At 44.2% G+C, this 27,713-nt stretch overlaps 1 protein-coding gene across 4 annotated transcripts in view; it reads left to right on the top strand.

The window, feature by feature from the left end:
• Nucleotides 1-27,713, top strand: part of scube3 (signal peptide, CUB domain, EGF-like 3) — a 68,299-nt gene that overhangs the window by 27,243 nt on the left and 13,343 nt on the right. For 2 of the 4 annotated variants that reach the window (XM_034591943.1, XM_034591942.1), the window contains exons 4-9: nt 2,481-2,615; nt 12,697-12,843; nt 14,163-14,279; nt 19,121-19,186; nt 23,808-23,924; nt 25,555-25,677. In XM_034591943.1, the coding sequence (XP_034447834.1) occupies nt 2,481-2,615; nt 12,697-12,843; nt 14,163-14,279; nt 19,121-19,186; nt 23,808-23,924; nt 25,555-25,677 (705 nt within the window). The remainder of the gene's footprint in view (nt 1-2,480; nt 2,616-12,696; nt 12,844-14,162; nt 14,280-19,120; nt 19,187-23,807; nt 23,925-25,554; nt 25,678-27,713) is intronic. The other 2 variants (XM_034591945.1, XM_034591946.1) reach the window with 2 other exon arrangements.

The following is a 27,713-nucleotide window of genomic DNA, read 5'->3' as shown; positions in this document are numbered from 1 at the left end:
ATCTCATGGGCATTTTGTGCATATGTATTGAGGACTTGTGTATTTGTGTAGCGTTGACAAGTTTGGGGTTTATGTGTGTGTTAGGATGTTTTCTGGAGTTTTTCATTTTTTTATTTTTGGGCTCCTGCGAACAGTTTATCTGCAAAGGTGCAGCCGTAGGTTGCCGGCAGCTTTCATCAGCTCAGAGGTCTCCGCTCTGCTGCTGCCGCTTTCATGGTGGAGAGATGAAACCATGGGGTCAACACCAAAGCAGCCGCACAGCTGAATGAAAGTCTGACCAACATTTTCTATTTCTACACCGGCCTCCCTTTAGCTGTCTGCGGAGTGACGCTTTACCCAGTCGACCTCAGCTGACATGACACATTGTTTTTTTCGAGGGACGAGACAGTTTTTGCTCGTGGAATGCGAGACGAGAGGAGACTTGGCAAACTGATGGGGGTCGTGAGTGCTACCTGCCAGTGACCTACTTATCGCCCCCGGAGGTTGCTGTCGAATCAGGTGTCACTTTTTACGAGCACCCTGTGTGTGTGTGTGTGTGTGTGTGTGTGTGTGTGTGTGTGTGTGTGTGTGTGTGTGTGTGTGTGTGTGTGTGTGTGTGTGTGTGTGTGTGTGTGTGTGTGTGTGTGTGTGTGTGTGTGTGTGTGTGTCCTGAGACGCGGTGAATCCACGTCCGTCTAAATTTCTGTGTGGAAAAAAGAAGAAAGGACAGAGCGACGTTTAACTTCTAACTTTTGCCGGGGCTGAGAATTCCCCAGAAATGAAACTCAATCGAGGCCGTCTCAGACTGGACAAATAGACAGTAAATTAGTTTCGCATGATGGTTTATTAAAAAAAAGAAAGAAAAAGTCTTGTGTATACAGCAGATTATTGATGCATCGAGCTGAGGGATGGATAAGGTTCCAGTGTGGTCGGTGGTGAGGGACGGAGCCCGGGTCTCCGGGGGGAAGCCTCACAGCGTAGTCATGCACAGCGGAGGCCGCCAAGCTCTGCAGCACGCCATCCCCCATGAAGGCTGCAAAACATCCCATTGTGCAACATCTTTCATTTTGAAAAACGTTTTTTTTGAAAAGATTAATGGATAAATCCTCTGCTGTTCATTTGCAATTTTTTTTTCTGGTCGAGTCCCACACTGAGTTGGAGACGGAAAAAGTTTTGTGTCTTTAGGAGAGAACACCTGGATGTGCACAATTCAGTATGAGTGGAAATGAAGTCAGCAGCTCTGGTTTGTGGTCAGTGTCCCTGTCGCTCCCTGAGGGAGAACAAGGCCCGAGGCGACACCTTTGTAAACGCTCTGCTTTCGTATGCAGTTGTTGAGGTGGATTCATATGATTGCTTGTTACCCTGGCCCCCCCCCAATACTCTCCCTTCTTTCCATCTCGACTTTTCCTCTCTCTCTCTCCTTCTCATCCTCCTCCTTCCTCCCTCTCCCCACATTCCTCCTGTCACGGGGGTGACAGACACTCGTCATCAGCAGGTACTCTGACCCAGGTGGATCAGGTTCCCCCTCTTGCCAGGGGATTGTGCCGCGTGTGCATTTTTATGGCTTAGCGCTGCACAGTTGGAGGTTTTTAGTGCACCTCTGGTCAGCTGCCATGTCTGATAACCATTAAGACAGACATGGCCTTCTCAGACGGCTTAAGACAAACTCCTCTGGCTTTTCAAAAATATCCAAACACTTCTTTTTTTCCTGCCTTGTGTTTTCTGTTTGTGTGACATTTGCAATCAAAGCTCCACCTCTGCTTGTTTTACCTGCTAAATGATACATGTGAGAATTTAAGAAATATTATTTAAAACACAAATTATTTAAATTCTATTTAATTTTAAGAAATAGTGAAAAAATATACAATAGTAAAAGAAAAATTAATCTATTTTTACACAAGGTTTTTACACAAAGAATACAGAGCAGGTTTACAGCCATGCTATCCACGTGTCTTAAGGAACGGGATGTTCGTCAGTTTGTCCAACGCAGTTTTTGTTTGTTATCAAGCTCAAACAAGCTTCACTAAAAATTCAGGTTGGAATGAGTTCTCTCTTGGCCCATGTCCCATCCTTTCACCAAGTTTGGTGGAAATCTGTTCAGCAGTTTTTGCGTAATCCTGCTGACAAACAAACAAACAAACAAACAAACAAACAAGCAGATACGGGCAAAAAACAGAACGTCCTTGGCCGAGGTAAAACTATTAAATCCGACACAGTCTCAGAAGTTACTGTGCTGTTAGCTCGGGAAATTGCATTTTTCTAAACAATCACTTTTGCTGTATTTAGCAGGTTACATTCCCCGATGTCATTATACTTGTAAATGAACAGAATATAGATATATATCTGCATTCCTATAAACCGTGCCAGTTTCTGATTTACAGCTCTAAATGGGTCTTGATTTGATTGCAGACAAGCCCTCAGACAAACAGCTTTCCATGTAGCATTTGTTCTGTCTTGAAAGTGATTTTATTAATTTTGAATTTATGTCTGTCTCCTGGCAGATGTGGATGAGTGCTCGGAAGGCAACGGCGGATGCCAGCAGATTTGTGTCAACATGATGGGCAGCTACGAGTGCCGCTGCAGAGAAGGATTCCTCCTCAGCGACAACCAGCACACCTGCATCCAGAGGCCTAAAGGTTAAACACATGCACACACACATGCACTCTTTATTCATGGGAAAAATAGCAGGACACATGTTGTTGAATATTAATGCATGTGGTGAAATCTCTTTATTTCAATGTAAGATTTGGATCTTCAGTTTTTTCAGTTTAAGTTGTATAGGTTTAAACTCTGGGATCGGCCCTAACAGGCGTAAATGAAAGGCGAGCAAAGGTAAGTGTCTCCAGACTGAGGGGAATAAAAAGAGCAGGGATGAATCTCTCTTTTTGTTTTTCCACCCACCCTTTTCAAATTGAACCAATCTAGTGCTTGGCAGCATTTGAAGGTATCGTGGTATGAGAGTGGCCTGCGGGGTACTGCGAGCAGAGAAAACAATTAAAGGTGCAGCCTGGGGCAGACACGCCTCTTGTTTTTCGAGCATTCCTGTGGGATGGAGACGTGACAGGAGAAAGTACAGAGCCAGGCTGCTCTGAGGTTTACTCATCAGACACGGGCGCACCGTTCATAACGTCATGGCTGGAATAAGGTTTTGATTTTTGCATTCTGTCTCGTTGCAATTTTCTACAGTGGCTATAAAACAACAACACAGTGGTTGTAGTTTGTAACAAATTCACTCCTGTTTGTTAAGATTGCACAAAATTATATATTTATATCATAATAAAAGATCAGTTTCAGTATAACAAAATAAAGGGGGAAAAAGCATTTTAACAAAATAGGCTGCCATTGTACTTTGTTCAGTAGTTTTTCGTCAACGCTCTGAAAAGCAACACCAGAGAAAATGAACAGCTGCCATCCCCATCACAAAGCACATTAATTCAAAAAGTAATTATCCAGCTGTCTTCAGATTCCTCAGCCCTGACAGGTCGGGGCTGTGGATTCTTTTAGGTTCCTGGTCTCTTGCAGCCCGAGCCTCTCTCACTCACAGGGAGCCGACAGAACCCGAGTGTCTCTTTATCTCTGCCCTCCTCCTCCTCCTCCTCTCTGCCTTTTGTGAGATAACTGCTCGAGCTGGGAGTCATTACACGAGGATGTTCCTCAGTCCCCTGGATGGTTGAACCGATGATCTTGGAGGTCTGGTTTATGAGATCAGTCTGGCCCTGTGAACTGTCAATGTTTACATTTCATAAACGCAGTGTTTTTTGAGTGGAGCGAAAAGCGGGATCATGTGTTTCCAAGTGCCACAACTATATCAGCGGTGTCGGAGGCAGACTGCGAGCACCGGCCCCCGTCTCGCCACGCTCCCTCCGTCTCTCTTTCACTTCCTTTCTCCTCTTTCCCTCTCGACAAATGCCCTCAGTTCCTCAGTTAATCTTCCATTTTCATATTCATTTTGTCTTTATTGCTTCCAGATGAGACCCATTTGGATCAAGAGATTAATGCTGCCATCAGTCTATAAACTTCCTCCGCTCGGCAGATAGCCACCCTGTCATTGTTTCATTATTTTTGAAAGACGGACAGACAGAACAACCACTCATCTGCTTATTATTACTGCTCTTATTACGCTGTGTGTCTGCAGGAAAATGGAGGTGGTGAGGATGTGGCTTTGCCAAGTTATTGGACAGTTAGCCTGCAGAATCGCTGCAAACGCCGCTCTCCCCCGCTCACTGAAGAATTATGCACAGGTGGCTCAGGAAGGAAAAAAAGTAGTAATTGAGAAAATTAAAACTGATTTACTCTCGGCCAAGTCGCTGCCCTCCATCCATTCTGCCAAGTCTCTCTGTTTCTTAAGTGCAAAGCCCGGGGTGCCGTTTTCTCATGAGCTTTATTGTTCTCATTAAAAAGACATCAGCTTTCCATTTCTTTCATTAATGGGTCAGGTGTACCCTGGGCAACTACTGGGAGTCTTTCTGATGATGGTGGAGAGCTGGTCACCGCGGCGCCCGGTGATACCAGGCTGTTTCCCCTGCTGGTGAGCCCTTGTTAGCAGTGAGCCGGTGCCAATTAGGCAGCAGGGGTCTGCCAGCCTCAGCTAATGACAGGGCTGCTGCTGGCCTGTCTCTTATTAGACCTGCCCCTTCCCCCTGAACAGGAATAACTCTGGCCAAATGAAGGCTCCATTGTCTCGCTGGCCAAAATGTAACAGTTCATTTATTCTCCCCAAACATTTCTTCCAGTCAAGAAATAAAGCCTTTGAAAGGCCAGCCAAGGTGCTTAGCGGTTGATAGGAATGCCATTTAGGTCAAGAAAGGTTCCAGTGCTTTGCGTTTGATTTATTGTCTCTCTTATATAGGAGGATAACAGGGACGTATGTGTGTGAGACGGGATCCAGCGCATTGGAATTCAGGAATTTCAGGCTCAGTCAACCCACACATCCATAATTTCAGCCCTCTACATTTCAGAATATCCGCCCGGGCAGTTACCTTAAGTGTTCACTGATGAGTTGTTACGTAAGTCACGTACAGCAACTTGTGCATTCAGTCCTTTTTGTCTTCAGCAGAAAATTATTATGTGATATTGAAAGTCAGCTCTGTTGAAGTAGTACCAGTCACGTAACAGATGCATGTAGAGATGTAACTGTTAATAAGATCATCTTTATCAATATGGCAGGAGTGAGGCTGGGTCCGTGAGGAAAGACGTGCACATCAGAAACGAGTCTGAAAGTTCACAGCAGCCTGATGATTACATTAGGATCTGAAGCTCATTGCAGGGAAATCTTTGATGACATGAGCCCCGAGGCCTCAGCGTCACCTTTCACTGCCGGTATAAATGCACTAATAGGCCACTGCACTCAATGAGCACAGTCACAAGCCAGTGAGCATAAATTAAATCCAGAGGGAAGTCTATCATGCAAAAAGACATTATTTTATTGGATTCCATTAAACGTAGATGGCTGCTCTGCAGAAAATGCAGAGCGAGAAATTGTATTTCATCATTTGAGTCGTCAATCAAGAGAAAGTGTTTAACAACTCAATCAATCAAATACACTTTATAGCTTCAAGGCTTTTCTTCGTCGTATATTTTGGTTTCACCATAAGCAACTTAAATGTTTGGGATTTAGGCTTTTGGAGAATTTAATGACATTTTCTAACATTTTAAAGAGAAACTGCATCCATCGATACATATAGTCAATTTACTGTCTTTAATAATCCAAACCCCAATCTGCATGCTGGAGCACCTGAAGAAAACCCACACAGACACAGGGAGAACATGCAAACTCGACACATAAAGTCAACCCCCGAACCAGGATTTGAACCGGGAACCCTCCTGCTGTTACACGAAGGTGTCTAACCACCACAGCGCTGTGCCGCACTTTAAAGAGAAATTGGTTTATAAAATATAAAATGGTATGTTAATCGATGACGGGAATTGTCCCAGTTTTCTTTACCATCTTAGAAAAGTGTAACATTTTCCTCTCGGAGGCTTGTTGTTCTTTATCAGCACCTGGCTGAGGATATGAGTGACGCTCTCCGTACAGTAGGCCTTGTCTTTCCAGGAAATGTTTGCCCTGTAAATAAAAACCTCTTCCTGTGTTTACAACTTCCATTAGCTTCCCAAAGGGGTTGTTACCCCTCAAGCAGCTAATCTCTTCCCTCTCCCGCTCTCTCTTTCTCAAATTCAGATGCCGACATGACGGACATAATCACACACTGACTCGCACAGGAGCACAACTCAATAACTTTCAATTTAATCCCGCTGGAGGCAAATTCAGACACGTTCCGTTATGACATTTAGATGCAAAGCGTGGCGTGTCGACTTGCCGGCCAGAACGGCAGCATCTGTACGGGCCAGAGCTGCAGCAGCGCGAGGAATTTTCCAATAAATGTGATCAAATCCATAATAAATGGCTGCATCATACTCTCAGTTAGTTTTGCCCTGCAGCCATGACATTCCTTCTGTATGAAATCAGGCACGGGGTCACTGAACCTGTTTTAATGCTTTTTTCAATGCAAACCCCCCCCCCCCCCTTCTTTCCAACATTGTGTTATCCAATTGGCAGAATGTTGCACACTTTCATTTCAGGAAGTATCGCGCTGCTCAACTGCCTGTTTCCATCATCCCAGTGATGCACTGTTTAATATTGCAAAGTCAAAAGTTTGTGAAAAGGCATTTTATGGGTTTTTCATGCATGTTCTTGTCTTGCGCTGTGTGGTTGTCCCACTGCGCAGGAGCCGACATGGTTCTTACATGTTCCCGTCGGTGGTTCTCAGCAGGCATGCCTCTCTGTCTGTGTGTTGGCCACGAAACTGTTTTTACAAGTGCAGAAGTCGCTGCTCCATTGCTCTGCAGCCCAACCGTATAACCAGGCTCTTTTCCTATTCTGGGGAAGTGGAGCGAGAGAAACACCTCGTGCTTCCACCGCTACCTATTCACTCTCTGCAGCAGGGAGGACGCACATCTACGGGACACTTTCATGTCCCTCTCGTGTCTTTCTGTCCACCCTCTGTCTTTGTCCTCGTCTTTTTCTGCCCGTCTCCTTCCGTCATGATCTCCCCTCGTCTTCCCTCTTTGTCCAGACTCTCACAGGCCCCATGTCCCCCCCCCCTCTCGCCCCCACCCTTGAACAAATATACACCAGTGGCTTGGGCTTCAGCAAACGTTGGCTGCCTCGCCACTGAATTCTCCTTACCTCATTTGAGATGGGCATCCCTTTTGCTCGTGGGTTTGTTGAAGGCCATCTCTAAGCCGGCCAGCCCAGCGTGCTGCTGCGGACTGCCTGAGTGCCAGTGGGGTTTTTCCACTAACACTTGGCTGTCATGGCTTTAACCAGCGGGCCAGACTGAGCCCTGCAGACACAGACGCCTTCTTCACTTGCCTTTTCCCTTTGATTTAGATTTTTTTTGGGGGGGGAAAGAATGCATCTCTGTGATAACATCGAGTGTCTCGTATCTTTTTGTATCTCTATATTAAAGAAAGCTATAGCAGCCGTGCTCGTGCTCTGCAGCCTCTGTTCTGTTGGGAGGACGCCCGGCTCCTTTGGGACTGCACAATGAGGTGACCTTGATAGAATCGGAGTGAAAGGAAAAGTGGCAACGTCCCCAGCAGGTGCTGCACGACTGTCAGTGACACAGATGGGCGGACGCACACAAATGCCCGTGTGCGACATGCATACATTATGCAAATAAACTTGTGTCAATGCATACACATACATTAATGTATGCTTACATGCACGCGCACGTGCACACGGATTCTCAAGAGCCTTTTACAAGGGTCTCCACTGTATTCATGTCTCTCCTTTACAGCCTGCTCCCTTAAAGTATATCACTTCACCAGTTAGAGTTTGGAACACTGTGCATGTTAAATGTCTCTGGTTTCGATCTCAGGAGCACAATATAATATATATATATATATATAGTTGTACATTAAGCACTTTTGCAGCGACAAGTATCCGTCCGGAATTCTCTCTGCTGTCTTTTCCATTCACCGCTTGTTTATTCTTTTAGTGGCTCCTCTGAAAAGTGGCGTGCGCAGCCTCCACAAGGCCTTTTGGAGCAGGAGAAAAATCGGCACTTGCGCGACCGACCAAACAGTAGCACTTGGATTGGATTCCCTCTGCTCTTACTTTCTTGACCAGATGGCTTCCCCGTCGCGCCGCCTGACCATCTGCGTCGCAGCTCAGCCCAACCCAATCCGGTGCAGCTCCTTTCCCATTCTCCTTTCCATGCGCTGACATTTTTATCCTCCCATTAAAACTTTTAAGGGCCCATTATCTAAGAGGAAGGAATGCTGCTTTAATAGTGTGGTGGCTCCATGCTTAGGCCCCTTCTTTAACCAACACTAGCTATAGATGCTTAATGTTCTCCAGCCAACGTCGGGCAAAGAGGGGACCGTCCCCCCCTCTGGGAGACGTATGACAGCGGCTCAACCCTGGACCATGAGCCCTCTTTTCACTGCCCCCAGCACTCAGGACAGACCATAAACCCTTGGCATGCCTTCCTCTACTTCAGCCCCATTGTTTCACTCCCTCCACTTCATGTTTCTCAGGTTTAAGAGGGCTCGCAGCGCTGTGGTGAAGAACTTGTGGCCTCCTCGGAGCTTTTGTTTTGGGATCACAGGAGTCGGCATCTCAGCTGGAGCACCCATGTTAACTTTCCTTGCTTTTGCACAGCTCCCTAAGGTCAAGTTAAAACGCACACCCTGCTATTGAAAGTTTACTGTTGTTTGTATTTTTGGGAGGCGGGTTTCACCTCAGAAAGAAAGTCTCACAGAGCCTGGAGCCCAACATGTGGTGCAACAGAATCCTCTCTTGCAAGATGTAGATGTTTCACCGTGTCCGAGCATATTGTGTTTTCCGTGGACGTCTGGTTCGAAGAGAGCCGGAGAAACAACTCGGCTCAGAAGCTATAGAGTTTAAATTACAGCCCCTGCCTGAGATAGTGATTTGAGCTCCAATCAGTTTCTCCAAAGTGCTTTTCATTCCCACTGACTCGCCTGCAGGAGTTACCTTCATCAGTAAATCCCTACGTCCCTTCTCTCCCCCCCCCCCCCCCCCCCCCCCCCCCCCCCCCGTTGTCCTGACCTGCTGGTTCTTCAGAGCCGTGTGATGTGACCTGAACTTAAAGCCGTGTCCTGCAGGTGCTGAGGCTGATCTCACATATTAAGTCCAAGTCGCACTGACTCAGTGACGGACGCACAAATTGATTCTCAGATGGAAAAATCTGAACGTGTAGGTCACTTTACTCCCAGAGGACCGTGCAGTTGTTTCTCTCGGTAAGAATAGGAAAGGCACGCACTGGATATTTAGCTTGCTCAGCAAAATCTTATTGGGTCACAATTATATTGAGAATGCCTAAAAAAAAAAAGTGCATCTGCAGTCACGCTGTGTTCTTACAGACACTGAGAACCTATTTCCTCAGCTGGTTTCTTACTGTGAGTGAAAGGATCCTGCATGAACACGCTCATTTCTGCCAGACCTCAGATTGTTTCACCTCAGAGATTCTTCTTTGTTTTTCCCCTGTGCTCTTCCCTGTTTTTCAATGGGCTCTGTTGGAAAAATGAATGACGGGTGTTGGGTTCTGTGGTCACTGTCTGTCTCCAGGCTTCATGCTAAGCTAACTAGCTGCTTGTCATGGCTTCATGGCTTTCTGACGATAGATCCCTTTCACCTAAACCTTACACACTGCACCTTTTAAAGATGTAACAATTTTGTATTAAAACGTCTAAAAACAACTTGACCTATGTTAAATTCCAGTTTTATTCAAGCTTTAAAAATAGTAATAATAATGATGATGATAATGATAACAACAGCAATACCAATACATTTTATCTGTATAGCGCTTTTTACAAAAAATCTGAGAAGATAAAAAGAAATAACTATAAATATAAAATACACATCATAACCTGTGGCCTTCTCCGTCTCTGCCATAACTTCTGTTTGGTGCATAAAGTGAATAAAACCTGGATTTGTGAATTTTATTAGTACCGGTGGTGAACACACGACATCGTCAAACTAGGTTTTCTGTTATTTCTTTGATTGAGGGACCCCTAGCGACCGAAGTGTAAGTTAAGAATGATATTTATAGGCTCCTGGCAACAGCGCCACCTTTTAGTGGTGGACACAGAGGTCATGACCTTTTAGTTGTGGTCACTTCGCAGAGGGAGCGCTCCCACTTGTTTCCTCGGTTTAATTGCATTGGTCCTTTTTTTTTACAGTAGTTTCTGTTCCCGTTGAGCTGTGTGAAAACCTATATCCTCCCTGGTTTGTCCCTCGGTAGCTATTTGAAAGGACTACTTCTCATTTCCAAGACGTTGGACTCTATTTCCCGTCCAGTTCTCAGCCTATAAAGTGGTCTGTAATACTTTTTATTAGTTTCTACATAAAGAATTATGTCTTATGGGTCAGCAGATTGTTTTGGTTGATCGTGGTATATATGATCTAGAGGTTTTTTTTTTTGTGTCCACCTCCTAATGAAAGTATGTTTTTTTTTCCTGCTTCCCATCATTTAGTAATGATAAAAACTGGAGGCCCTTGGCAGCCGGTTAGAGGGAACAGCACATGGAGGATGATAGCTGGGTCTGGAGAAAAGGGCCATTGTGTCAACACTTTGGCTTTTATTGGCCCTCAGAGACATGAAGGCCCAGGTTCTGGCCCCAGCTCCACATGCTATTGATGGATGGGTCTGTAGCATTTGGGTAGAGGGGCTGCATAAAAATGAAGGGTGGAGTGAAGTGAGTTTTGGGATCCATAACACAACCGTAGTAAGTAATCTTTAGTCCGTAGGGGCTGCTTGGTTGGAAATCCAATCCTCTGTTAGGTTCACAGATGTCGGTTTCTTGCGCCGGCCTCAGAAAGACGCGGAGCGGAGAGAAGGGACCACTGAATTCCACTTCCCACTTAAATGTGGCTCACCGTGAATTCTTCAGCTGCTCTGTTGATGCTCATTCACGGTCACTTCACTCAGTCGTGTCGTGGCTTTTTCCTTCAGCTGACGTGCTGGTCCGGTGTTTGTGTAGCAGGGCCAGGCTGCTGCGGCAGTTAGTGTGTGAAGACTGACGTCGTCTGCGAGAATGACAAGCGCCCGGGCAGGGAGACGTCTGAGGGGGATAGTATGACCTTGTGACACGTGTTGACAGACTTAAAGTGATGGAAAGTATTTAAGCAGGAGGTCAGGATTGTCTACATCACTCACGTTGTCAGCTCCTGGAAGGAAAGAGAAATTCAGAATGGGTTTCTTGATATCCGCACTGGAAATGCATTAAAGGGCAAGTTCTGTTTTCTGGAAACAACGTATGAAAATCAAAGGGATTATGGTGGCACAAATTAAAGTTTAAAAAAACATACAAGGGCACATACTGTACCTCCAAAAAGGCTAATGCTCTATCTTGCCCTTCCTGAATTCATCCATTTATCCAAATCCGTTTCAAAATTTCATGAAAATCAGTTCAAACAAAACGCTGATAGATACAGAACCTCCTCTGTGGAGTTAACAAAAGAGCATCAAGTATTTGTTAATATTTATTTCCGATTCTAAATCTTTTAAAAATCTCTATTTTTTAGTTACATGTATGAGCTGCTAAACTTCCATAAACCGAGGCCCAACAGTTCCAGTTTGAAATCAATCTGAATTTCGCTAGATGTTGATATGGATCTGCACCAAATTGCACAGACAAAGAAAGTAAAATAAAGGTCCTGGATCCTCCCTCCAGATCCAGATCTGCATCTAAAATGAATGAGATCTTCCAAACAAAACCTCTATGAGCGTCACCAGGTGTCAACACGTATGCAAATGATCGAATCTACAGCCAAAAAAGTGTAGCTAATTAAGAAAGTTCGACTTGAAAACACCCTTCAGTGCAACAGCAGATTTAATGAGACATTAATGGAGGAGTGCTCTACCTCCCTGTTCACCAGAAGAGCAGGAGAGGAGATCTGTTTTGTTTTAATGAGACAGAGATCTGGGGTTTGTCACCGCGTCGGTAGCGCCGGCGAAGTTTCACTATAAATAAGTCAAATATCTGTGTCCTTCCTCAAAGGCAGCGGCGTTATTACAGATCGTGGCTGAGTGCAGGAAGGGCTGCGTCCGTTTGGATCATCATTCATGACACGAGGGTCCCGAGTCAAATGCGTTGGTGGTCGTCTGTTCATCAAACATCTATACATCACACGGGAATTATGCATCGCCGTGTGCCATGTTGTACCAAAGCTGTGAATTATTAAAATGCATTTATTTTCAATATCATTGATATATTCAGTTTGTGTTTTTAGAGTCTTAACTGAAGTGCTTCGACCTTGACTTGACTTTTTCTTTTTTTTTTTGTGTGCTTTTAAACTCAGTCTCTACAGGGAGATTTTAACAAAGGAGGGTTTTTTTTCTCTCCCTCTCTCCTTTATGGGGGATTACCTCAATTAAAATTACAGGTCTACTGGATCAGCTCCTGCTGGGAGTTTTATCCTTTCTGTTGGCAGCCTTCTTTTTATAGCCTGAAACAAGTGAGCGTGTTCCAACAAGTGCTTGAGTCTTTGTAGCGGGGGTACGGGGCATGTCACGTCACCAGCAGTAGGCATATGTGCTACTCAGGGTAAGAATGCATGACGGGTATTTAAAGATTTTCACTCCTCCTGCACAACCCTGTAAAATCTAATTTAAGACTGAATGGTTAAATAATAAACAAGTTAAGGTTAAACTCTCTCTCTCTCTCCTCGTGCTGTTTCCTCCACAGCGCAACCAGAAGGCAGTAAGGACGGACCCACCTGTATGGACAAGAACCACGGCTGTGCACACATCTGCAGGGAATCACAGAAGGGGGGCATCTCCTGCGAGTGTCGACCTGGGTTCCAGCTCACCCGTAACATGAAGGACTGCAAATGTAAGTCAAACACACACACACACACACACACACACACGGAGGGAGGGAGGATTTATAGGCTCCTCATGAAGAAGGTGATTGGGGTTAGAAACCTGCCGATGTCGGATAATTGCACTCATTCCACAAATACCTCTCCAACAGATTTGAAGCCGGTTCCTGACATTTACGTTACATTACCGGGCTGCGACTAATCTTCTGAATAGTCCTCGTAAAAGGAAAACATGTTTATCAAATAAGGAGCGATCATTTACACAACCAGGGCAAGTGTGGAGGTTACTCGAAGGGGACCGCTCTGACGGACAGCACGCACTTCCTGTTGCTGTGCAACAGAGATCATCCTGTCAGGGCCGGGGCCGGGGCTGATGGGGGATTTGTCTGTGTTTGGATAAGGATTGGAGAAGTGTTATTCTATAGTTTTGCTGTGACAGCCCAGGAAAAGGGCAAAAGGCGCTGGGATGGTAGGGTGCAGACAGGATGGCGGTGGAAGGCTTGGCTCGCTCTGGCTCTTTTTCACTCTGTCATCACAGGTGTGTTTAAAGTGCCAAGGTTAATGCTTCCTTCAGCCGCCAGCATATAAATGTATTTGCACTTAAAGATTTGCAAAGACACACGCATGAGCACACAAACTTAGAGCGGGAATCGCACCCTTCAGAGTGACTTACAATGAGTGAGTGAGTTCAGCCTCCTGCTCAAGGCCGACGCCTCAGCTGCTGGAGACTTTAAAATATGACCTTTCAAAATCCTTCGCAACTCCCGAGTAATTCTTCAGTCACAAGGATGAAAAGATTTAGTATGTGGAGTAATGAATGGAAGCTGTGACAGTGATTAACATACTGTACATTCACCACTTAAGGCATCGAATATGTAAATCATCTCATGACCTTCTGCATATTGTGGTTCACAGATTTTCACCTTAATCTAAAACCAGTTCAGTGTTAAATAAACCTAAATGTCTTTAGGTCACATTTGTTTGCAATACTTTTATTGCATTGAACAGTTTTTGAGTTTAAATAATAAAATAATAATAAAAACTAGAGGATTTTTGGGGTCCAATGCCAATATTGATAGTAGGTAGTAAAACACAAATACAACCAAATATTTTGAAGTCGAATAAGAAAATAAAAAATGTTCAATATCAACATAAATGAACATCGTTTCTGAGTTGTTTATTCTGTAAAAGAGAATGTCATATATATTGTGTGTATCTGTCTGTCCTCTCTCCATCCTCACGTCCTGTCACCTCTGTGCAGCCAACTGCTGAACAAAAGGCAAAAATGTTTTTTATGTACAGTTTACGTTTTCTGTGTATCCTCTGATAGTGACATGTAACTACGGTAACGGGGGTTGCCAGCACATCTGCGAGGAGACGGACCATGGCCCCAAGTGTTCGTGCCACATGAAGTTCGTCCTGCACAGCGATGGAAAGACTTGTGTAGGTGAGTCATCTCACCCCTGATACAACGACGAGGGCAAGAAAACCAAATGAGAAAATATTGAGCCACAAACAATTAACTCGGCGCCCAAACAGCAAATTGAATTAACATCTGGAATGAGGTGTTCAGTGATAAAATACAGGCTTTTGTTAAGAAGACGTACGCCTGAGTCTTTTCCTCTTGATCTGTGACATGCAAGGACAAAAGGCTACCACCCACTGTGCTGTCCCCTCTGCTGCTGCTCCAGTAACCTCTCAGTCCCTGCATCTGCTTCGGCTTTTCCTCCTCTTCCTCCTCCTCTCCTTCACTGGACACTGTGCAACAGCCCTCTCCCCCTTTTCTCCTCCCTTCCTCAGCCACTCAGTCAGACGCACACCTTCTATTAGCCCCTGGGTCACTTCCTCCACTGCTTCCCATTAGGGATTAACTCACACAGCTGACCTAACCTTCCGCTGGCATTTATCAGTGTTTACCTGAGTTGACTTAAGTTGAGTAAAAATCATTCGGCCACTCGGGCATATTGAGCCGCTCTGAAGGGCAGTTTGTGCATCGGACGGGACCTGCAGGTGCACAGGAGTCAAAGCGGAGGTCCTCGATTGATGTGTGTGGATTGTGTTCAGCCACGCAGACAGGCCTTTATTGTATCCGTCTATTTGAAGTCCCTTTAATGTTTTCTGCTTACATTACAAACCTGTTTAAACCGATTTATCCAGGGCTTCGAAGTGTTAGCTGGTTTTGTAACGTGAAACCTCGGGGATTCTGGTAAAACATAGTTTTTTTGTGTCAGGGAGACAAACACAGTAATGGAATTAGATGCTGCGCCTGCAGAGCGAGACTGGTGAGACGGTCGCTTGGTTTCGGTGGCTGTTAAACTTTGAGGGTTTGATTTGGGCCGTGGCTGATAAGCTCAGTGTTTCTATTACCACAGCGCTGATGAAAGCCAGACCAATGTCAAGGTCTGGTCAGCCAACCTGTCATTACTGCTGTGCCCTGCTAGGCTAGGGGGACGCCACAAAGTTTACCGCGACCAAATTATATGCCGTAGCCCCGTCTTTATTTCCAAGGCAGAGCACATGCACGTTCGGTGTGCCAGATTAGGAAGCAGCCGGCCAGTTAAGATCTCTGATTTCCCCCCACAGAGTCTGGGGTTACGGAGGTGGAGGGCGAGCCGCTCTGTGGTCGACACAGGGGCGCTCCATCTCCCAGACACTCTATTAGTTAATAAAACCTCCATAAAACAAACAATCTGCCAAATGAGCCGCTGACGGGAGAGTGAGTGACAAGAACGTTGGAAGACCTTCAGTGAGGCACCACTGCCGCGCACTAGGACTGTAATTCTGGAGGGGTTTCCACCATAAAAAACACACCATTAAAAAGCAGCGTCTGCACTTCTGTAAAAGCTGCATAGGTTTAAACAGATATTCCAAGTTGCTGCGCCAGATTTAAGTATAAATACTTTAACCCTTGGCATTGTTTTTTGACATGTATGACTTCTTACTAAATGCAACAGCTGCATCTCCTTTGAAGAAAGAGATTCCATTTTTATTTATTCCAAAGCTTAAAAGAAATCTCTCTGAGCCAAGAAATCATATTTTAATCATGTTATTAAATTGAAATAGTTTTAATTGTCACATGAAGATGAAAATGGCTTTGCCGGTGTTGTTATATTTTTGTGCTGTCTGCATACAGCACGTAGTGATAATTACCCTTTAGCCACCGCGTTTGGAAATAGTACTAATGTTAAGAGTGTGGACGGTATCCAGGGCAACTACACAAAATGAAAACACCCTCCTGTTTAACCTCAGTATTGATTTAAATACCTACACCAAAAATAATCCAACACATCCTCGTCAGTGGCTCCTGTCTCCTTCAGTATTCTGCAGCTTCACTGTTCAATCCATCTGGTCGGGTGTTTCATATGCATTCTGCAACTTTTTCTCATTCACTTTGTGGTGTCTCTCCTCACCCGGGCTCGGTCATGCATTTTGTAATAATACACAATATCCTACCGCTGCGGTTGGGAAGTGTTGCTCCTTCAATCCTTCCTGTCTCACCCCTGTTGATGCTGTGCCGGCTGTAGGTGAGAATGTTAATGTCGGTGGAGGCTTTGTATGGACACCACACGTGGACTGTTCTCACTCAAACACACACACACACACACGTCAACACACACTTTTAGAGACACACGTTTAATCAACTGCTCAAACTCAAACAAAAAAGTCATGATTTTGACTGAAATCGTCCCAAAAAACTATAAATCTGGTTTATTTTTTGCCTGTAATGACTGTGAATCCAGAAAGTTTAAAAATATCAGGAGGGAGCAGCCGTCATGTGGAAGCATTCATGCTGTTAGCACAGCAAATCATAAACATTCACAAATAGCAGGCAGATGCAGGCATGCTCAGGAGTTCAATCATCTGAAGAGTTGGACACACACACACACACACACACACACACACACACACACACACACACACACACACACACACACACACACACACACACACACACAAGAGTAAGAGAGCGAGAGATGCATTTTATAACACAAACAGAAAGCTAAACAAACAACCCCACAAACATACGATACGATATCCAGCATGAATGCATCACATGCATGTAAACCCCGTGCAGTCTCTACATGCACATGCCCGTGACATAAACACAGCGCTCTGGTTTCGGGTGGTCTGTGGATTCACGTCTGTGTGTGCAGAGGTATCTCTCTTTCACTTCTAACTGCTGTGGATGGTTGTTTCTGGACGGTGCATATCGGGACTGGGACTCGCTGGTCGAAAACATGGCGGCCCGTGTGAGCTGAGCATGCTTTGTGGCATTGACCTGTCATTGTCAGAATCGGGCATCCGTGTACTACCATCTCAGAGAGTATGTGGGATAATTCCAGGGGTGGAAAGTGATTTTTTTTTTATCATAAATTCTGTATTTTTTCATTTTTTACTGAAATTCTAAATTTAAAGACACCCCAGCTTTGTCATGGGTGAAAGTACATGAGCTAAAATACAAAAATGTGTACTTGTAGTTGAGTGTAGATGTACATTCAGTGGGAAAATCTAGTAGAATTTATTAACAGGCGTGTTTTGAGGTAAAGTTCAGTATAAACAAAGAGACACTTGGACCTGACGGCCTTTAGAGACTTGACACAGCAGCGTAATAACATTGATCCTGAAATGATTGGACCATAACAGCTCTCCCAAAGCACAGACACGATTCTGTCTGTCCCTGTCTTTCAGCTTGCAGCACTAACCACCACTCACTCTGTCTGTCACGGCTCGCAGTGCTCGTACTAACTCGCCGAAGCCTCCTCTCACTTAGAAACAGCAACACTGCACTTTGTCTGCGCCGTGCGGGAATATCTGCTTGCATGACTGCATGTCGAGAGGTAACACTTTTTGCCTTGAAATGTCACCCTCCCTCATTTGGGACGAGGAGCTGTCATCAGCAGTGCGTGGTCGTAGCGATTGGAAAATGATCACTGCTGTTTGCTCTGCTGCGACAAGATAACGCCATTCTCTCATGTCATTATCACCTCCCGTGGGTATAAATGGACTTTAATGATGTGTTTAAATCAGGAGAGATGATCGCCTCACGTTGATGTTATCCACCTTGTTCCTCAGCTCATGATACTCTGCATGAATTATGGACTCTGCTCACAGTTATTCTCGTCACTGAACCGGTGTCTGCGTGGGAGCAGAGATGCTACAGGTGTTACATATGAATAAAGTTAGAACACAAACTCTCACATGATAAGTTAGCTTAGTGTTAGAACCTTCGAAAGTTCGGAGACAAGTTGCTGCTGCTCTATGGAGCCCCCTGATGGTCACAACGAGAACCTTTTGAGGATTGCTCTTGCGTTCCCTCGCAATATGTTACTTTCCCGTTCCCATCATATAACATAGTCATTTCATTATAGGTGTACGAGTGTGCAGTCATCTGTATCCGGCTAGTTGTCCTGAGTACAGTAACTGGTTCCACGTGAATCAGACGCCTTCCTGCAGATCAGCATACTGCTCTTCTGGAGAGACCTCCTGCTTTAAGAATTTGTTTAAGTCTAAATCAATAAGCTGATCCATACTGCAGACACGTCGGGACCCCGGGAAAACAAGCAATAAGCATGTGTGGCAGGAACACAGTACTCGCAGGTCACACTACTCAGGACCAATACTTCATAGGGCTTGGAAGGAATAGAAAAAGAAAACTACTGCAAGGTGACGCAATATGAATTGTGAGGGACCGCAAAAGTAATCCTCAATAAAATCCCTGCTCTGACCCTTTGGGGTACGGTACTGCATCAACAGTCAAGTTAAAGAAAATGTGTGGCTTAAACAACTTTGTTTTAAATATTAAATAAAAATGTAAAGAAACTGTTCCTGTAAGTTTTGGTATAGTTGTCTAGCAGAAGAAGACAAATCTGCTTCTAATTTCCGTCAAATTCATCTGACAAAACGTGTGTGACTTTATGAGGTTCTGATAAACCAGCAGAAAACCCGCAGTAATTACCAGCAGAATCAATAAAGTAGCTAAATATATAAAGGCCTCTTGTTCAGATCGTTCTTCTCACTCTTATGATCAAATTATCACATTGAAGACTGTGTAAGAGTCTGTGTTCACACGTCATTCACTTCCCAAAGAAGAGCAGACACCTGTAGCCTCCCACCAACTCTCCCAGACGCTGCTTCAGTCCATAAGTCATGCGGGGGGGTCGCGGGTCGGGACACAAGGTGGATATACAGTGTACCACATCAGATCTTGTCACATGCTCATGATTTACATAACACGCAAAGTGTACGGAGAACTAAAGTGGTGTTTTTAAAATGTGTGCGTGTGTGTGGGTGTGCGTGTGCATGCAGGAGAGAGGAGTGTCCAGTCCCAGGCAGCCCCACAGCTGTTCCCCAATGGTAAATATGTGTTCCTCCGACTCCTCTCTCTCGGGGTCTGTGGGTGTGGGGAGTAGAGGAAGCTAACCTAGCAGACACTGACCCGGGCCCTTCCCCTCCCCACAGGGGCATCATCCTTCTGACCTTTGACCTCTGACACCCTCCACACCTCCTCCTCTTCCTTCTGTGAATGCCCTCTCAATAACAACCGCTGCCCGTGTCAAACCACACCTTTTCCAAACACAGCTGCAGACAGGGAGCCTCCGAGCAGCATTATGAACATCATGTGAAGGGATGGAGATGCACTGTATCTGACACGGTCCAGATTCTACTTGTCAGAGTCAAATGCTGCACTTAAGGACAGTTTGAGGTACTTTACGGCAAATACTCCACCACATTCACCTGACTGTCACTTTTCAGGTTTAGATTTGACATTAAAAAACTCTATGATAAACATATAAAACGTAAAATATGATATGTAAGATTAAATCAGTGGTTCCTAATATTTTTGACGTGTGACACCTTATAATTAAACAATGTTTTGTTGGGTCTTAGTTGTTAGCTGCTCCACCAAAGAAACTTTTTATTATTAATATTTCTTTCCCCACTTGTTAGCAAATGGTCTGACTCCTGTTTTCCTTCGCTACAGTTTCATAAATCTACCAAACAAAAAGTAATATGATGTGTTTTAATCAGGTTCTTTTTTAAATCAGCGTTAGTGTTTTAATCTTGGGTTTGTTGTACACTTAGTTTGGATGATATGCATAATTCAAATGAATTAAAAATGGATATTTGTAAATATATAACACTATTTTCAGGTTGCCTGGTAACTGGCTATAGGGACAACAGAGGAACATTTGCCTATAAGCTAACATCCTTTACAGCATTTTGTCTTTTGATTAATGAGCGCTGTCATAAACAAATTATAAATATTAACACAAGTAGCCTTTGTCAAACAATTTAAAAAACGCTTTCAGTTTAACTGTGATGGCTTTAAAGAGGCAGACCAAAGACTTCAATTCTGTGTGTTTTGAAGTGAAAGAAGGGAAATTAATCTTTTGTTGTTTCAAACACTGGGTCACAGCCTCTAAAGTCCATCATCGTGCTCTATTAGCCGCGGTGACGGAGCCGTAACGAGCTCACGATGCAGCAATAATTCACGTTAACGATAAAAACACAGAATCCCTCTTAACTTGCTCTTTTTTCACACATGTGGAATCTCGTGGCCTGAAATGGTGAAAATAATCAATATCAGTCCAGTTTGTTTTTCTACTTTGTGGGCAAAAGTAATTTGTTTCACTGGGTTTTGCATCAGGGACAGCGGAGCTCATGTGGCGGGAGGGAAAAGAATCAAAACTTAGTTTATGATAATATCCCTAATGCAAATAGGCCCAACTTTCAGGACGAGCTGTGGGAGAATAAACTCATAAATCTGCGAGCGATGAATCAAACCTTAACACATCAAAGAGACTTGGGATTTAATTATTTCATGTAAGAAACAGAGGGAGGAGGCTTGTTCCCAGAGGAGAAGCCCATTCAAGGTAAGGAGCAAAAAACAATAGTGTTTTATAAGTAAGTAGTTGTTACTACTGTAAGTACACGAGCGCTGAGTTCCCCACTTGCTAGAATACAACACTCTGCCCTATTTCAGGATTCTGTGGCCTACTTTTGATTTATTTTTTCCTCTGAAATAGAAACAAAAGAGCAGGAGACATGTTGCATCCTGCTTTATCTGATCTGTCCCCTGATTTCCTGTGTTTGAACATTAGTAGACTTCCTTTCATTGGTTTTGTTTTATTGTTGTGTTATTGAGAGAGCATTCACTTCAGGGCTGTAGTCTGTTTTTTTTTGTTCTGATGCACCTTCAGTTTGACTTTGCTCTACTGTCTATAGCTGCATGTTTGCTGTTTTGGTCAAGGAAACAATATTTTCTTCTTCTCCACTGAAGTCATTTTATTCCCAGTGACAAACTCTCAGCAAATCGTTGTCTTTTGCCTTTTTTTTCTCTGTCCTCTCGCCCGTTGCTGCATTCTGCTGGCGGTCGTTATAAACGGCCGATGACAGCTCGCGCAGAGGTTGCTTGTCAACAGCTCTGACGTAAAGGCAAGAAGTGGTGCAGCCATAAATCCTGTGGCTTCTGTTAAAAAGATGATGCGCACTGTCTGGACCTCTCTCTGTATGAAACGTATACTGCCGGGGCTCAGCATCAGACCCAAAGACCCGACACATCACCCCGGAGAATACTTACAAAAGTCTGCCCACTGTTACTGTAATTGCAGATCCCAACCTGGTGCAGTGTGGATGTGGCTGGTGTGCATCCAAAACACACAAACCCACACACATACCAGAGCCTGTGTGTGTGTGTGTGTGTGTGTGTGTGTGTGTGTGTGTGTGTGTGTGTGTGTGTGTGTGTGTGTGTGTGTGTGTGTGTGTGTGTGTGTGTGTGTGTGTGTGTGTGTGTGTGTGTGTGTGTGTGTGTGTGTCTCTCTCCCTCTCCCCTGCCCTCACAAAACCATAATGTCAGAAATATTTCTTTGCTCTCTTAATGCATGATCATTACAGTTTGGTGAGATGGCTGTCTGACTAAGCGTTTTGGAGACGTGTCCTGACACTGTCTTATTGTCTCGTCTGCCAAGTGTCTCTGCTCACACTTTGCAATTATGTGAAGCCACAGTGCCATGCTCTGAAGCCTGGGCTGGGACGGAGGTATTAACTGGAAGCCCCCCCCCCCCCCCCCCCCCTGCCCTGCGCCCTTCTGTTGATCCAGCTCCAGGGAACCAGATCTAGCAAGGGTGGGATGATTATAGATTGGAATTAAGAAGATTGCGCTTTTGTTCTTTAAAACGATGCCTTTAATCACAATGATGAACACAGTTCAGAGTGTTTTATTTAAGCATTTTTTCAAGTTAGATATGTGATTTTTAAAGTAAACTGCTGGAGGATCAGCTATAAAAAGAAATGTAGAATTATTTAGATTATCAGGGAACATGTCTATGTGATATCAACACATACTAAACACAGAAAAGTGTATCGATGAAAGAGATCAGCTACCAGGTCTTAAAAAGTTAAATAATCTGAATTTTAGACAAAAAAGTTTGAATTAAATATGTACACTTTTAAGTAGGTCTTATTAATATTGCCTTCATTTAATCCTACTTCCTTCGTGCTGTAAAATAAGTTTTGTTTTGTTTTTAAGAGAAATGTTTCAGCAGCCTGCAGAGTTTTTAATGTCTCCATTTGTCTTAGTTTTATTACAACAAGCTGCAATAAAACTACAACTAAAAGACCAACGTGGAACTGATCAACCAACATCCCAAATTCATTGCAATTCATTTACAGCAAGACCATCTTTATAGCACTGTTTGTAATGTTGTCTCAGTTATTTCTTTTAAACCCTGTGTGTGTTAAGATTTACTCGAAATCTGCTGTGTGTGTTCACCCTGTAGCGATGCAATCCACTGTTTTCAGCTGCTGTCTGTGAACCGGCTATAAAACCTTCCATTACATGGCTGTAAGCACCTGTTTTCCTTTGATACATAATTCCAATCTACAGCAGCTTTTTTTTATTTGAGAGAAAAGGGCTTTAAAAAGTTTCATTACGGCGGCTGCAGGCGCTGCAGTTTCAGATTTAAGGGAAGAGGATTAGGTGTTTCCCCAAAGGGATCCTCGCTCCCTGTAAAAGAAGCGGTGCAGCTGCATTCCCTCTTTAGTGCCACGTGTGAGGGAGGCTATCTCGCTGCCAGTGTGAAGCCTTTCGACTAACCCAGCTCCCTCTTTAGAGAAGCTGCCAGCCGGCGTCCAGCCCATCGGTGAGGAGCGATGAGCTGTGTGAATGACCGGTTACCGTGCAGCGAGTTAAAGATTGTTCCAGGTTGCAAAGGTTTTCTGTTGTTCTCAGGCTTTGTCCACCGGCCTCTCTTCTGTGAGAACAAATTTCTCCTGTACAGTTGCTTAAAATGAAAGTCTCAGTGAAATTTGTCACTGTCTGGAGAAGAGGCCGCGGTGCTCCTATCTTGACTGAGTGCCTCCCTCTTTTTTTTTGGCCTCCTCTCGACTCAGTCTGGCCAATGCAGGGGCGCAGGTAGCTGAAATTGCTTTTTTATCCCCAAAATGCCTGGAAGGTTTTTGTCAAAACCAGGGGAAAAAAAGTGGTGGTTTTGTCCGCGTGTGTCTGGAAGTCAACCCTCACGTTGGAGGGTGGGGGGGGGTCCTACAGTGCTGAGGACTTCTGGAGGTTGTAATTCACCTTGACCAAAGGGAAGCAAACATGCACACACATGTACACACTATATTTGTCTGTGTTTTTCCCCCTAATGACTGTGTCCTTTAATTATTTTTCCACTGTTAATCTCATTGTGCTGCTTCATGTATCTGTATCTCCTCCTCATTCCTCTCCACCTCTGAACACCTATAACCCTTCTGTGCTTCTTATATATTTTTTCGTCTCCTGTGAGATACAAAAAAACCAAAAAGGAATGCTGTATATATAAAGGTGTGTCTTCACATTTTCACCATCACACCATCATGCATGTTTCGATGGGGGGAAAGAAATAAGTAGGTCAAGACAGCATCTACGGCATTGTTTTTTTTCCCAGGGGTTTGTCTGACTGTGAGTGCTTGTCCCCCCCCCCCTCCCCTGCAGAGACCTGTGCAGTGAACAATGGCGGCTGCGATAGCACGTGTCATGATTCGGTGACGGGGGTCCGCTGCAGCTGTCCGGTCGGCTTCACCCTGCAGCCGGACCGCAAGACCTGCAAAGGTAAAGCATCGCCACACGGTTCCAGAGCGTCTCTCTCCACCTGGAGCTCATAAGTGGTATCATCATGGAGAAGGACGCCGCTGCCTCCGTCCACGTTAACACCCCCGCCAGCTGGATTCTCTCTTTATCAAGTGCTCTTACAATTTGTATCGTACATCCTCACTGGTTCCACAGATGTCACAGATGTTATCTCTGGTGTTCAGCCTTATAGTTAAAGTAATATTTTTATCATGCCACTGCATTACCATTGTATTCCTTTTCTAGTGTTGACAGGTTTTTTATATTATGTCTTATGAAATCAATTCCAAGCTTTACAGAGAATTATATTAGGGGACTAAGGGATTAAAGACACCACTGACAGTTATGGATTAGGCAACTTTGGAGGGCTTGAGGACAAACTTTGTTTCCAGAGGAGCCGGGGAAATCTGTGTTCTTTCTAGGGCTCATAATGTTATACCAACAAGCCATGATACATTGGCTTATATTAGTTTGGTTTGAGAGGAAAGAAGAGGAGGAAAACAAATCCAGGCAGCACTGGCACAAGAAGACAGGGGCTCGCTGCAGGGCCAGACACTTCTGAAGAACAGAGACAAAGACGAGGAAGGGATTATTTTATTCCATTTCGGTTGCATTTTATTTTAACCAGATGATGAAGACTCCCCTCCAGAGACAAATGCCTCATTTGTGATGATAATTCAGACTTAATTAGATCTGCTGCCAGACCTATCAAGGCAGGGACCCATCAAACGCAGGAATGCGCACACGATACATCAATACTGGCTGCAGAAATAAAGAGCACGGTAATCGGAATGATGATTTCGCGCTGCATCGAGGCTTTGCCGTGTGAGAGCTGCAGCCCATTACAGCCAGACGCAAACAGATTTCAGCCATTCTGAGGGACATTAAGGAAAAGTCCTGATGCTCATTCCTGGTTTCAGCAAGACTATCACGCCCGTACAGACATTATGTCTAATTATTTCTAGCACGTTGTTTTTCACAAGATTTTGTTAAACCTGCTATAATCAAGATTCCTTGTACGTGAGAGGTTGTTATTTATCATTAAAGCCCAACTCAGCAGTTCCTCTCAGCTCTGTGCAGCGTTTCAGTTCATTTTAATGACCCATAACTTTACACCACTTTGATTTGCTCTCACTGCTTCTATTGTGTTGTTGTTTTCAACAGGAAAGTTTTAATACAATGAGCTCATGCTTCCGACCCAGCAACCAAAGTCAGGGACTAGCTGGTGAACATAGTGGAGAGTTTAGCAGCTCATGAATCAAATGTCTTTCTCGGGAGCTGGTGGAGACCAAAGCAGAGCAACAAGTGGACAAAAACATAGTCTCCTTAAATTCAATCAAGCTGCACCAAATTACACACACACACACATAAATATGCATATTTTTTTATCAAGATCCATGAACTATTACTTGCAATGTTAATAAATGTTATATAATGGTAATGTTGATATAATGTTGATAAAAATGTCCTGCTCTCCATCTGCTGGACATTCAAACAGGCAGCTGTTAGCACGCGAGTTCTTCATTTCAAAGATGATGCATAAACACTGTGTTCACGGTTCATTTGGGACATGTGGTCTGATGTGTCCACTCTTCTTGACGATTGTCCACAGACATTGACGAGTGCCGCCTGAACAACGGCGGCTGCGATCACGTGTGTCGAAACACCGTCGGCAGCTTTGAGTGCAGCTGCAAGAAAGGCTACAAGCTTCTGACCAATGAGAGAACCTGTCAAGGTAGGAAGCTCATTCAACCACGTTTTTGTCGCTTAAATGAACATATTATTTGTGTTTTGTGTAGATTTCAATACAGAATGATGACTTAACCAAAAGTGTCTCTCCAAGTGGCACAATAATCGGCTCCCTCCTGGACGAAGCAGGGTTCTCTGGCTTGTTTTTCTGTTAAATTTGGTGGCAGCCGTCACTCAGCAGGAGCCGGGAGGACTAGCTGCAGAACAAATAAAGAGTTTGCCACGGCTGAACACAGGTGTGGGGAATTAAAGCTTCAGCTCTAAAACCTCTTTTAAAGAATCGAGCCACTACAGAGGAATCTGGTGGAAGGAGAGCGGGCAGACGAGAAGTGTGGAGCCGAGCTCAGAGTCTCTCTCTGGGTGGAAAAACAAATGACATGCTCCTTCTTGTTTTTCATTCTCCTTTCTGTATTGATGTGGTCAATCAATATCCAGCCTGCTACACATCAGTGTCATGCAACGAGCTCAGAAATGCACCGCCGAATCACACGGCTCTGCACCAGCATCATATGTGGTCAACGAAAACATGCACCACGTCACTGTGCTTCGCAGCCACTTTGTTGTCACTTTGTATCTGCTTTTTAGTGGGATGCCTTTCCCTCATTATTTGGAGCCAAACAATTCAAAGTTTATTTTGCCAAAATAACAGATAACTGAGAAAATGTGGTCTGTGCATGTAGGAATGTAAATCACAGCTTGTTTTCTGTGGCACCGTGCCTCAACCAACTCAGCCATGTGCTGTTTGGGTGCACGGGGGCAGCTCGGGAACAGCGTTGTCCTTGTTTGGTGTTGTGTGTTTTGTCTGGAGAGAAGGGCTGTGATAAAAGCTCACCTCCTGTTGAGTGAGGTGATGCCAGGCTCACACACTCCACCCGACTGAGTCACCTGTCTGCTCCTTATCCGCGCTTCTCTCATTCCTGGCGTTTTTCTCACTCGCTGAATGAGAGCCGGGCGAAAAAAAAAAAAAAAAAAGGGCAGAATGCCTCTCAGTGGAGGTCAAACTTCATCCTCATGATTTCTCCTCTGCTGCTGCTGCCACTGTGATTCTGAGAATGTTACCATCTTCTGCTAGTTTACAAATGTGTGATACAAGGATTTAGTTTTACACTTTCAGATCAAAATCAATTCTACATAAACCAAAAGATCCTGAATATGAATCCCTAGTATGAAGCAAACTTCAAATTCCTCTTAATGTATTTGCAGACATGGCAGGATAACAATGACATTAAAAGTTCATAGACTGTGTCTACATAAAAAACAAATGAAAACTGTATGAACCAGAATGGTACTCAGGAGAGCACACACCTCTACCAAGGCCCAACGGCCCCTTGAATTCAATCAAGCTGCACCAAATTGCAAATTTAAAAGGGTTGGGGTTATTGGTCAGGTTAGGGTTAAAGGCTTATCGGTCCCTTTAACATGCCTGTTTTATTTTTTTGGTCAAGATTCTTGATTAATTACCTGGGAAATCTGTGAAAATGTTAAAAACCTCCTCTCTCAAAATGTTTAATTAATTGATAAAAAAACTTCCAGGATTCGTTTCCTGGTTCTGATCCACACCAAAACTGAATGGGTTGTTCCATGAATGACCCATTACCACCAGTAGAGCAAGTTTTGTGGTGACCTGTCCAATAGTTTTATGTAATGTTGCTTAAGACAAACCAACCAACCAACAAATGGACAGGGGTGAAAACATAACCTCCTTGGCTGAGGTAATTAACAGAGCTTCTATATGTACTCAACTTGAATTTAATGTATAATTGTAATAAGAATAATAAGTATATAATATTAAATTATACATATGTAAGTTTTAATTTGGGATGGTGTCTTTTATGTGGTCCTTACTGCCTGTGAAAATCCCATTAGAGCCCAACTTTAAATATCAGTCAGAGTTATATTCTTATTTAGTCAGAGAAGACATTATTTGTACATCTTCACAGGCTGAACTTAACATCCTGTCATAACCGTCGGTTTCACGTAAATGAAACAAAGTAGTGCCCCTGCAGCCATCACACGACCACG

The sequence above is a fragment of the Hippoglossus hippoglossus genome, chromosome 7 (assembly GCF_009819705.1).
Source record: "Hippoglossus hippoglossus isolate fHipHip1 chromosome 7, fHipHip1.pri, whole genome shotgun sequence".
In the NCBI taxonomy this organism is placed as follows: domain Eukaryota; kingdom Metazoa; phylum Chordata; class Actinopteri; order Pleuronectiformes; family Pleuronectidae; genus Hippoglossus; species Hippoglossus hippoglossus.
This window is presented reverse-complemented; position numbering and strand designations above follow the sequence as displayed.